At 36.1% G+C, this 13,574-nt stretch overlaps 1 protein-coding gene across 1 annotated transcript; it reads right to left on the bottom strand.

Annotated features, from left to right (window-relative positions):
* Positions 1 to 768: 768 nt before the first annotated feature.
* Positions 769 to 12,432, bottom strand: LOC310735490 (receptor-interacting serine/threonine-protein kinase 2). Its single transcript, XM_083558255.1, has 11 exons — positions 12,187 to 12,432; positions 10,756 to 10,906; positions 9,771 to 9,920; positions 8,937 to 9,079; positions 8,793 to 8,842; positions 7,753 to 7,914; positions 7,563 to 7,648; positions 7,378 to 7,446; positions 6,247 to 6,421; positions 5,960 to 6,127; positions 769 to 1,764 (listed from the first exon to the last, which is right to left on the bottom strand). Exons 1-11 carry the CDS (start codon positions 12,324 to 12,326, stop codon positions 1,442 to 1,444), a joined length of 1,617 nt encoding a protein of 538 aa, XP_083414381.1. The 5' UTR covers positions 12,327 to 12,432; the 3' UTR covers positions 769 to 1,441.
* Between the last annotated feature and the right edge of the window lie 1,142 nt (positions 12,433 to 13,574).

Genomic DNA, 13,574 nt, shown 5'->3' with positions numbered 1-13,574 from the left:
AAATTATAATGAAATAATAATGAAACTCAAAGAACCTTAAACAATTGAAAACTTTGCACATATTTTGAGCAGTTTCTGTTCTGTGACCTAATAAATGAGATACAATACATGCTCTAACATGATTCTGCAAGATTTGCACAATTTAAAAACTTTTAAATCAGGTTTGAATGCGAGAGCTTTGTTAAATTTGTGTTCTTGGAGTTTCCTGCAGTTTAAAGTGTTATTCATATTCTATCATACCAGGTGCTGCTCTGTCTGGACTTGCTGATCAGCTGATTATTTAAAAAAAAAAAAAAAAAGAAAGTTGTACAGTACAAGTATACTCCAGAAACATGAAACAGGAACATGTACATAATTCAACTGAACTGAAGCATGCATAAAAAGCCACATGACAACATTCTAATGTAACCAACAACAAAGGTACAGCTAAAGTTTGAGATGCACCACAAACAAAACTATTAGCTCTATTAGTAGCCATGTGCATTGTTTTCTACAAGCCCCCACCGATTCCTTTTTAGGGCGTTATTCTCACGTGCAGATGTGTTTCCAGGAACTACAGTCAGAGCTTTTTTTTAACATCAGCATATCTACAGCACATGAAGTTCATATAGCGATGCACATCACATAGTATAATGAGGGTGACAGTTTTGGCACGTTTGCATAAAAGAGAGTTTACTGAAGAGCGTCTTGTTGAGAGATGGCATGCAATTAGAGCGAGAGTGTGAGAGGCAGAGTGAAAGTACTGTATAAACCCAACACACAAGAGACTTCAGTTTAAACTTGGTTTAATCTCGACTTTAGAAATCATACACGGTACATGAGAACTTGTTTTTGATCACTTGATTTGATGACATGGGCAACACATACATGAAACAAAATATAAAGCACTTCTTGTTACAAGATACTTGCAGGATAAAATCCACTACCAGCTATAATACTTTGTGATTGTGCAACATGCACAGGGTCTCCTACAGGCCTCATACTACTACCAGAGACCTGATCAAAGAGTATTTCAAAAATCACATATAGATTCATAAAAAACAGTAACACAGAGTATGAAACATATATATATATATATATATATATATATATATATATATATATATATATATATATATGTATATTTATACACACGTTTGAATAAATGTATTCCTTTAATGATGTTGTAAAAGACCACTGACCACTTTAACCAGTTGAGATTGAACTTTGATTGAAAAATTGATGAGTAAGATTTTAATACCTCCACATAACGTCGCAGATTCTCAGATTTTCAGATCTGTTTAATGTTCTGTGATACAATCAGCTCTCTTCTGATTAATTTACACATCCTACTAAATTTACATACAATCAGTCTCCTTCTCTATAACAAAGGATGTAATGCTTTTGAGATAACTCAATAGCATTAATGAGAACAATGGAATGCGTTAGTGATTTGAGTGCCTCACCCCGCCTGGCTTTTAGGAGATATCCGAGAACGGGTGTGTCTATTTGCAGCCTCGATAGAAACCAGACCAAGAGTGGTGGCTACGAGGAAAGCGACTTTCTCCCCCAGACAAGCACACGTGTCAAGGAGGCAGCGTGTGCGTGCGCTCAGCGTCATGGCTGCCATGATGAGCTCGTAGTCCTCGCGTGTGACTGCCCGACGTGCCCGCAACACATCCAGCAGATTGTTGAGTCGCCCTTCGGTCATAAAGTTCACAATGGCTTCACGTCTCTCCCGCAGGAGTTGACAGCATGTCCAGCCGGAGGACATGGGACACATGGCTACAGAGAGATCAGATTAGAAACATCAGGTTAGAGCAAACACTGCAGAGCTGCATTTCTAAACTGAAGAAGGAATCACACTGTTACAAATAAGAGCAAGCTAATGGAAATACATTATCTAATAAAAATGAGTACACCCCTCACATTTCAGCAACCATTTTATTATAACTTCTTAATGGAGAATACTACAGAAATGAAAATTTGATTTATTTTAGAGTAGTCAATGTGCAGCTTGTATAGCAATACAGATTTACTGTCCACTGAAAATAACTCAAAATACAGCCATTTTTGCCTACATAACTGGCAACAAACGTGAGTTCACCCTAAGCAAGCATGTCAAAACTGAGTCCAAAGTGTAAATATTTTGTGTGAGCACCATTGTTATCTATAAGTGCATTAATCTTCCTGGGCATGGAATTTATCAAAGCTGCACAGGATGTTGTTGGGATCTTTTTCCACACCTCCATATTGACATCATTGACCTGCTGGATTTTAGACACATGGAGCTTCTCCACCTTCCGCTTGAGGATGCCACACTGGTGCTTAGTATAGTTCGGGTCTGGAGATATACTCGGCCATTCCATTACCTTCACCTTTAGTTTCTTCAGCAAGGCAGTTGTCATATTAGTGTGTTTGGGGTCATTATTATGTACATGTTGGAATACATGTTTCCCTCAATGAATCATAGCTCCACAGTACAAGCATCACCCATGCAGCCCCAGACTCTGATGCTACCACCACCATGCTTGACTGTAAGCAAAACACAATTTTCTAGGTACTCCTTACCAGGGCGTCACCACACATGCTGGACACCATCTGAGCAAAACAAGTTTATCTTAGTCTCATCAAAACACAGGACATGGTTCCTTCTGGGATGATGGGCATGCAAACTGACTTGTTGCAAATTTAACTGCTCCAAAACATGATACACAAATATGTATGGTCCTACCAAGCTGACGAAAACATGAACATAATGAATAGGACTTAGGGTGTGTTTACTTTTGTTGCAGACTATTTTGAAAATAATGGCTGTATGTTAAGTTATTTTCAGTGAACAGTAAATCTGTATTGCTGTATTGCTGAACATTGACTACTCTCAAATAAATACAATTTTCATTTCTGTAGTTTTCTCACTTAAGACTTATAATAAAATGGTTGCTGAAATGTGAGGGGTGTATTCACTGTTTGTAAGACACTGTATTTAAGCTTAAATTATAATTAAACAAAATTACAATTCTCAAATTGTAACCTTGAAATTGCTTTATTATTATTATTATTATTATTATTATTATTATTATTATTATTATTATTATTTATTTTAAAGGGATTAAAGGGATACATATTTACATACACACTATATGGAAAAAAGTTTGTGGACACCTGATCATAAGAATAGGATGTGCTTTTTCAACATTTCATTCCACATTTGCTCCCCATTTTGCTGTTCTAATAACCTCCACTCTTTTGGGAAGATGTTCAACTTGATTTTGGAGTGTGGTTATTAAAATTTGTGCTTTTTGAGCCACAATGGTGTTAGTAATGTCAGAATTTCAATTCACCCCAAAGATGTTGAGGTCAGAACTCTATAGCAGGTCACTTAAGATCTTCTACTTTAAACCATGTAAACCATATCTTCATGGAACGCACAGGGGCATTGTCTTGCTGGAACAGGTTTGGGTCTCCTAGTTCAAGTGAAGGGAAATGTTAATGTTGCTGCATTCAAAGATATTAAATACAATTGTGTGCCTCCGACTCTCTGGTAATAGTTTGGGGAGGAACCAAATTATGTATCCCAATGCTTTTGTACACACATCATGTAAAACAGCCACACCACCACATTTCTAACAATCAATATTTCCTAATTAAAGTTTTTCTGACACGAGAGTAAAATATTTAAGAAAAATAAATAAAGGGCTAGTCATTTGTGTATCCTGTTTTGTAACATTTTGTTTCATTTTGTTATTATGTTATTTTAGTTTTTGTATGTTTGCTGGATTTTTTTTGTTTAAATACAGTGAAACACTGCATTTATAATAGTTTACTGACATCTGTTCAATTTAACTTGTAAATGTATTTATTGCCATACAGACAATTACACTGAAACATTTCAATCATTAATTCTAGTTTTAAATTGACAATGTTTCATAAAAAAACGTAATTTTTCCACTATCATTACTTGTGAATGTACAGGATCCGAAGTCAAGAATTACAAATTAACTAGATTTCCTGTATAAGTAAGAGGATTTCTCTTTGACTGTACAATATTTTTCAACATTCATAACACACACAAACAACAAATCTTTCTCTCTCCCGTTCCCATAAGCACAGACTGCCTTTAAAAGGGAAGACTTATCAAGAGTAAAACTGAGAAGCAGAAAAACAGTGACCCTCTTGGGAGGAAACACAATGGACACAGATAAGGCATCAACGCAGTTGTTTCTGTCATTCAGGAAGTTTTTGCCAATAACCTTGCAGAAGTGCTTACAGTGCACAAATCATCGCTCTACACACACACACACACACACACACACACACACACACACACAGGAACTTCTCACAATGTTTGATGTGGACAAATTTGCTTAAGCTGTACTCCAAAGGCAAGTTCCAGCATGTAAACAAATCATTGGGACCTACACTGCACCTCAGACATCTCATTTCATATTTTATTCCCATCTACTATTATAACAACTTTAACTCTTCTGTTGGGATGTTCCACTAGATTTTGCATTGCGGTGTTGTTTAGCTAGCCTTTCAAATGGTGTAAGTAAAGTTTGCTAAATGCCGCAAATGTAAATGTAAAGTAAAGTCGGGTAATGATGACTGGGAGGAGGCCTGGGGTGACTCTGTTCTAATACACAAAGGTGTGTATTAGAGTTGAGGTCAGAGCTCTATAACAGGCCACTCAAGATCTTCTATTCCAACCCATATTAACCATATGTTAATGAAGCTGTCTTTGCACACAGACATTGTGATCCTTGAAAAGTTTTGGGTCTCCCAGTTTAAGTTAAGGGAAATTTACCACATATATATAGACATCTTGTACAATTGTACAACATTTATGTAATAAAAGTTTGGAGAAGAACCACATAGAAATCCGCTTTTCACTGAGACAAATTATCTGTATTGTACTGGTTGGTTGCTGCAGTATCAACGGTCTCTACACTAAATGTCCACACTAGTGCACTTTATCGCATTACCCGGGGAGTTTTGTGTAGTTCTGTGTTACTATTTGTTAATTTGTTGTCTTGTGTAGCACCTTGGTGCTGAGGGAACAATGTTTCGTTTCACTGTGTACTGTACACCAATCAGCCATGACATTATGACCACCTACCGAATATTGACTGGTATTATGGTATATTATGGTATATTATGGTATATTTCTGTGGCTACGCAGCCCCATGACACCTTTCTATCAGAAACAGCATTAACTTCTTCAGCAAATCGATCCACAATCAACCTTGTCCGCCGATGACCCTGTCACCGGTTCGCCTCTGTTTCTTCCTTGGACCACTTTTGATAGATACTGACCAATGCAGACATCCCACAAGAGCTGCAGGTTTGGAGACGTTCTGACCCAGTCATCTAGACATCACAATTTGGCCCTTTTCAAACTCGCTTAAATCCTTACGCTTCCCCACTTTTCCTGTATTAATCACGTAAAATTTGAGGACAAAATTTGAGGACTTTGCTGCCTTATATATCCCACCCACTAACAGGTGCCATGATGAAGAGATAATCAGTGTTATTCAATTTATCTGTCAGTGGTCATAATGTTAAGCCTAATCAGTGTACATGGCTGTAAAACAATAAAAGCTTATTTGACTTGATTTGACTATAGCTGGAAATGTCAGCCTTTTGTCCATATTGTTAATGTTCATATGGATTCTATGTATTTCTGCTTGGTTCTTAAATACATTGAAATAATGCTTCAGTTCATATTATTACTGAGGCCTCCGCGGGGACACGCTCCTGCTAATACCTTATCATTTCTACAGTCAAGAGATAAAGCCGTAACTTTTCCTGACACATTTAGAACAGTGATTATAGCTGTAATAAAGTTAGTGGCAACTGTTTCACGAATGTAACTATAAATACATAAAAGTACAATAATCAACAAATCATGAGGACATGATGATATTTATAAACGCAATGTTTGTGCTATATATAATATGTTATATATAATATACTTTACCTGTGCGCCTGTTGGCAGGATGCAGTGGTGTGTGTGGTGGTGACATGGCCGAACTGCAAAGTGTGTTTGGTAGTGGAGAAGTTTGAGTCCGGTTTATACCCCAAACTTCACTACAGTGTCTTACACCAGGATTACTGCTGGATAAACTGAGTGCACTCTGTGAGACATCTGTAACAAAAAAACAGGCAGAAAACAAACAATAATAAGCAACATAGAGGATGTAAAATTTAAAATATGATTGTTGATATATTTTTTTAATTAACTAATTTTTTCAAATGCACCCTAACCTCGGCAGCATGGTGTTGGAGGTGATGCCCGTGTCGGTGTTGGAAAAGGGGGACTTCCAGTCAGGATCGTCTCGTTCGTTTCACGTGTTTGAGGGCTGTGTTGATGTGAGTAAGAAACCGTCACTGGAATATTCTTGGACCTCAAATGTTTTGGACCTGTGCAGCTACCGTAGCCCTGTGGAAGTAGTTACATTAAAGTGAGGGCAAAATTCCACAGTGGAATAAAAAATTCTGATGTTCATACAATTATTTATCCAAATAAAGCTGTGAGAATTTGCATAGCTCATAAAACCAACGCAATGAAAGACTTTGCTGAAAACCTTTTAATCAACAAACAATGTTAAAAATTATTGTAATGATGTTTGTCAGTTTAAAATCAAACATAAATCCAACAATGGTAAACATTTTCAGAAATGTATCTGTACTGTTTTTAAAATTTACGAAATCTCCAAAAACTAATGCTCTAAAAGATTGTTCATGTGTAAACTGATATATGAGTAAACATGCTTTTTAGTAAATAAAAAATTGCAGGCATTCATTATAAAGTGGGTGGAACTTAAGTCTATCATAGTGTGTAATTCCTACATTACTACATATGTCTACTTTCCATTGAGGCTAAAAAAAAATTCAAGAAATAGTGCAAATCAACAAAGAGAACAAGGATAAATAAAGATACAAAGAGATAGAATGAGAGAGGGATGAACAGAGAGATAGTGTGGAATAGATAGAAGTGATAGTCAATAAGACAGACAGAAAGAGAACTAGACAGACAAAGAGACAGACAGAGAGAAAATAAGAGGGATAGACAGATAAACAGTCAAAGAGATAGTCACCGACCCAGACAGTGAAACCCAAATGTACAGAAAGAGACATATATATATATATAGATATAGATATAGATAGATAGATAGATAGAGAGAGAGAGAGAGAGAGAGAGAGAGAGAGAGAGAGAGAGAGAGAGAGAGAGAGAGCAAGAGAGAGAGAAAAGAGAGAGAGAGATAGTAAGGTAGAGAAAAGATGAACAGATAGACAATAATAAATTATTGTGTATGTGCTCATGCAGGGACATGAGCAAAAACACAGCTTCTTTGACCAGATCTTTTAAATTGAGAACAAATAAAATAATCCTACCTCCAGGTTGTTCAGCTCTATGAGCACGTCCCAGGTTGGAGTGTGTTTACTGTTCAGCTGCGCCCTCTCCTGGTAAAAACACACAACACACTATTCACTTCACTCATCCATCTCCGGATTCTATGCTTATCTAATTTATTGTTGTCTGATTTCTTTTGCATGATTGATTTCCCTCATTCTTGTACCTTGGAGGTTTTTAGCTGGTGGACCGCTGTACAATGAGCTCCTGAGTCCAGTGTTTCCAAAATCTTCCTAAGCACCAGCACACATTCTGTAATTACATGGAATGTTGGTCAACAAACAACAACAAATATGTTTATGTTACACAAAGTGTAAATTTTCTTTGCTAGACGCTTTTATTTTCATTCATCTCACCTTCAGCCAAAGGCCGCTGTTTTGGATCAACAGACAAACATCTAGTTATGAACTGAGTAAGTGTGTGGCGTTGTGGTGTCTCTGGGGGCAACAGATTAACCTCAGTACCTGTCTCTGCCCTATCTTGTGTACACATAACAAGGTTCTGCAGCTGATCCATACCTAAAAAAAAAATCTACCATCAGTATGCAGTGTGTACATGCACAGTGGTTAGATAGATATTGGATCATTAGATGTAGACTTCTGTCTACATTTTTGTGTCATTACTTATCTATTTATTGGGGACACTTTTTTTCATGACAATTAAGTCATCATTATAAAATCCACCATGGGTCAACACAACAGTGAAAGTAATAAGAGTAAGACTAAAGTCTATTTAGTTCTATTTCATTTGACTAGAGGTTTGTTCATGTCTTAGGTTTTTTCAATCATCGCTTGTTGTTAGCATGTACTGTACACTACTTTCTATGATTATTTATGCTAGTTAGTGTTAGAATAATGATGTTGTTTTGCAGCTGGTGTTAGTTATTATAGGTTTTTTGATTTTTAATTAACCATCACAAATCAGCAGCAGTGTGTGAAGCTGTACATTCATTTAAGTACATTTTTGCACTTTTTTTTTAACTTTAAGATATATTTATCTGAAATATTTGTAGATGATTTAAGCTATTTTAATTGTAAAGATTGATGTGCATGTGTCATTATACGTTATTACACATGTCTACTATCCACAGTCACCGAAAAAGGAAACAAAAGAAACAGAAGTTAAAGTTTGAAAAAGAAAAGAATGAAACATGAAACGAGAAGCAGTAAAATCTGAATGAGGCAGACAGAGAGATAGACAGAGAGAAAATCATAGACAGACAAAGAAACAGACAGAACAAAAAACTAGACAGAGAAAGACAAACTGAGAGACAGACATTAAGACTTAGTTGTAGACAGAGAGAAAGACAGAGAACTAAACAGAGATAGACAGAAAATGATAAAGACGGACAGATAAATAAAAAGAAAAATAGAGTGATAAAAAAAGAAAGGTGTACTTTCACACGCTGGCCGTCTGTTCAGAGTTTCCCACATCAGAACACCAAAACTGAAAAAATCGAAAGATAAAAAGACAAGTGAAATTCCGACATCATCAAAAGCTGCACCTCCATGTGAAAGAGTAATGAACGTATGGAACTTACCTGTACATGTCACACTTTATACATGGAGCATTTCCCAGCAGAACCTCTGGGGCGATGAATGGCAGATCTCTAAAACACGGAGCACTAACATTCGAGACAGGGGTTCTCACGTCCTCCTGTGTCTGCTGTCCCCAATCACACAGCTGTGAAGAGCAACACGTTTGCGCTCAGATATTCATCATCATCATCATCATTAGCCGCAGCAGAAGCAGCATTATCGTCATCAAAATCATCATCTTCACCATAATAAGACAGACTGAATTAAAATAATTTATATTATGAATTATTTAGTATTTTACTCAATAATGTCCTGAATTTTAAAATAATCTTTTTTTGTTGTTGATATTTTATTACATTTGAAATATTAATAAATACTACTAATTTAAATAAACTAATACCAAATACATAAACTAACATGAAGAACAATTAGGAATTGTTACTGTATTATTATTATATGTATTACTTATACACAGCATTATTTATACAGAGCAATAATAATATACAGTGTAGTTTTCAATACTTCATGTAATACTATTTTATGTACGGTAGATTTTACACACTATTGTATTGCCATTATGACAACAAAAAAAACAAAACAAAGAAAAATGTATATATATTATACAGTATACTGTGAGTGAATGTGTTGATTGTGAGAGCTAATTTGATGAATGTGATGAATGTGATGTGATGAATATGAGGTCATGGATGTGATGTGATGAATGTGATATGTTACATTTGATGTGATGAAGAAAATGTAATGTGATGATGAATAGGATGTGATAAATGTGCCGCTGTGAATGCAATGTGATGAATGTGATGTGATGTTAGCTGTACTTTAGCACGGTACTGATGGTCGAGCAGGACGTTGGTGGTCTTCAGTGCACCGTGAGGAAAAGTGACAGCGTGAAGGACATTTATACCCTCTGCCACATCCAGCAGGATTTGTAAGCGGAGAACCAGGGGCAGGTCGGGGTATAGGTGAGTCTAATAAAAGATTAGATTTAAGAAAGACCAAACTAAAATACAGCAAAACTGGTAAAAATGTAAAGCATTAAACAGAACTGCCAGCGTTCAGTTATATGGGCCTTAACATGGCATCCAGGTTCACACAGCACTTAATTAAAGTCACTCCAGGCTTTTCACAATCAGGTTTTCTGTAACCTTGATGAACTCTTTCTTTCTGTAACTGATGAAGCGTTAAAAGTCAAACATGCTGGGTCACATGTCGAGTGCAAAAAAAAAGGAGGAAACTGAAAACTGGGAAATTCCGTATTGGAGGAAAACTTTCCCTTTCACTGTTTCTAAAAATAGATCATGAGGTTACGTAATCTTTCACTTCAGCTCACAGAGCATTACCGCTCCTTCTGCATTTACTGCATTTCTCTTCTGGTTCTCTTCTGGTTTGCTTGCAATTTGCTTGCAATTAGTTAAATCTGATACCCAGGATCATATTTACCATCAAAAACATGATGGATCAAATAACAAAGAATAAACAAACACATTTGATACAGTAGATTAGTGTGTGTGTGTTTGAGTGTGTGTGTGTGTGTGTGTTTGTGTGTGTGTGTGTGTGTGTGTATGGGGTTGCCATTAATTAGAGCTGGGTGATAATAATAATTTAATTTAGGTATCATAAATGAAATCACATCATAGCGATAGAAAAGTAGAGTTTTCTAAAAGGTCATTAGGCCATAAACAAAACAATGATTAACATTTTATTTATTTTGCTTGCATATTAATATCATGGCACATGTGTTTGGTAGGAAATGTTCTCATGTATCAGGATCTAATGTAAAATAATTTTAAAATACACACACACCTCATATAACAGCGAATGTAGAGATCCTTCAGGCATCCAGTCCCACAGCAGGCCGGTAAGAAAACGACTCCGATACACACCTACAGGCTGCAGAACTCGTTCCACACACAATCCACCCTGTGCTAATGCGTGCTGCATCCGTAACAAACATCTGGAGGACACAACCACACCATAGACACAGAGGCATCAGTGTAATGTTCAACATGAGAGAGAAAATATAAATCTGCAACAGGTTTCTATTCGCGGTGATGACTCGGCTCCGAAGATTTGGCTCCACAAGCACTCAAAATGTTTCTGATATTTTTGCCAATTATGTCACTGATTACTGTGTCTAGGTGTTAAAGTATTTTACATTATTTGGATCAAACATATAAATATATAACTTAAATTACCATAAAGAATGTTACAATTCCCAGAAAAATAAATACAATATGCAATGCCCTATCTGAACATGATATTATTATTTATTATATTCTCTTTAACACTCCCCCTTAAACCTACTTCACTGTAACTCTTTAACTACTGCAGGTACATCTTTACTGTCTTTAGTGTGTATTTACAAAAAAAATTTATTTAAGGAACCTGGTTATTTCATTAACAGTAAATGACACACACATTTATAGCTAAAAGCCGCACATAATAGGTACTCGGTTAAGAGTGCCAAAACGCATCAGCAACATGGAAAGGTTTGGTCAAATTATCACTCAGTTCCTGCAGTACAAGACATTTTATGTTATATTCTGTAAATATGAGAACAATAATTGAAAATGTGCCAAACTGTAGAACTATGACTACTGTACTTCTGAATCAGAATCAGAGAAGGCTCTAGGTTACAGCTTTCTAAGGGGTTCTTTTTGCATTCACAGAACAAAGATCAAAATCTTTTACCTGAAAATATAGATACAGTGAGATGAAAAAATATTTAATAATTAATAAGGAACCGAATTAGTTTTTAATGTAGGTTTTCAAGGTGAACAAAATTCAACTGTCTACTAAAGGTGTAATTGATCTATCTATGGCATTTGTCCCTTATCCAGAGTGACTTATATTTCTCTCATTTTCCATAAAATGGGTGCATGTTAAGATTTAGTATTTTTTTTATTGAATAGTAGTGGATTGACAATTTCAATTCAAAAGTTTGCATCCCACCCACTTTATCTTCTAAATGTAATAGACAGTGTATTCTTTAAATGATCCTGATTTTCACCTCTTTACCTTAATGACCTCCTGATAACTTCTTCCACATCCTCTTTCACAGGTCTTCTTTCCTCTCAACTTGAATATTATACGTGTTTTTGTGATCAAATGATGTTTGTTTGTTTGTAAATAAATTACAAAATAGCACAGGCACTCCTCATTTTCTTCGTTTCCCTTATCCACCTTGGAGGGTGGGGTGGGGGGATGCAAACTTTTGCACTCCACTGTACTCACCTGTCGGCCTTGAGGAGTTTGAGTGCGACTGCGCGCGCGGATTTCCTCAGGTGGCCCCGTAAACACGTACCCCCGCTGCTCCTGACTAACGCCACGTGGATCAGCTCGGCTTCATCAACCTGCTTCAACACAGCGGCCATCTCATTTACCTGAGTAGGAACAGGAACGTGTTATTGGTGGACACTATCTCCAGCTAACAAAGTGAAATGAAAAGCACCTCACGCTCACGCCTAGTGACCCAAAGTGTTTATGTCGATTTTGATTGGCTGCCGGAGCGGAGGAAATCCCCTTCCATGCATTCCTCACTGTTTGTCCCTCATCTAAGCCTTATCTTTTTTCTGCAAAAGTAACTAAACTTCTGCTTTAAAACGGGAAGTCAAACTGAGGAAAGAAAGCTGAAGACAGAAAAGTCTCTAGCTGTTCCTCAAAAAAATATTTATAGCAGCAGTAAAAAAAATAAAAAAATTTCAAATCTATCTATCTATCTATCTATCTATCTATCTATCTATCTATCTATCTATCTATCTGTCTGTCTGTCTGTCTGTCTGTCTGTCTGTCTGTCTGTCTGTCTGTCTGTCTGTCATGTTTAATCTTCTTTTAATCTGCTTTTTTGATTCATGGTTAAACCATTATCTATTTCAATGTTTAACCATACAGTCAAATAAAGATTTATTAGGAAAAGTTTGTCTAGATTTAGTGATATCTACACTAGAACCTGAGCTGCTCACGTGGATCTTAAAGACATGATAGTGTTTAGATTTCTGTTCTTTTAGCACTGCATAGATGTATTTATCCAAGCTATTTCAGGATTTGTAGACCATAAGCAACATTTTAAAATAGATTCTATAAGCAACTGAGTGCCAGAGTAAAGATTATGGAACTGCAAACGTGTTCTCCATTCATTTTGCCAAAATAATTTTTAATGTGACACAGCTGTTTAGGAAGTGTGGCTATAGAAGTAGATACGGCTTTGTAGCAAAAATACGGATTTATATTGAAATTAAAAAATAATTTTGGTAAAAGAACAAAAAAAAAGGAAAGGTAACTTTAGTGTACGTCTATTAGAATGGCAAAATTTCAGAATTCTTTTTAAGCTAATTTGTAGTTCTGTATGATGGGACAAAAAAGCAGGTTTATAGAAAGAAAGAAATAACATGACTTCCAGAATTGAGCTTTGTGTGATTCTACATTTTGTCATTGATTGTCATTTTGATCTAATCAGATTCGTAAACACTAATAAGCCCGGTCAAAGCCCTTACACACTGTTCCTGCCTGTGTGGGAAAGAATCTAAAGTAGTTCTAAGATCCAGTAACAGAAAAATTGATCAAATAAAAATAAACAGCTTTAGCATGTGGTGAATTCCCACTGAGAGAAAAATCTGTCTGGA

This window comes from Silurus aristotelis (assembly GCF_946808225.1).
Source record: "Silurus aristotelis genome assembly, chromosome: 13".
In the NCBI taxonomy this organism is placed as follows: Eukaryota; Metazoa; Chordata; class Actinopteri; order Siluriformes; family Siluridae; genus Silurus; species Silurus aristotelis.
Note: the sequence above shows the minus strand (reverse complement) of the source record. Positions and strands in the feature narration are given on the sequence as shown.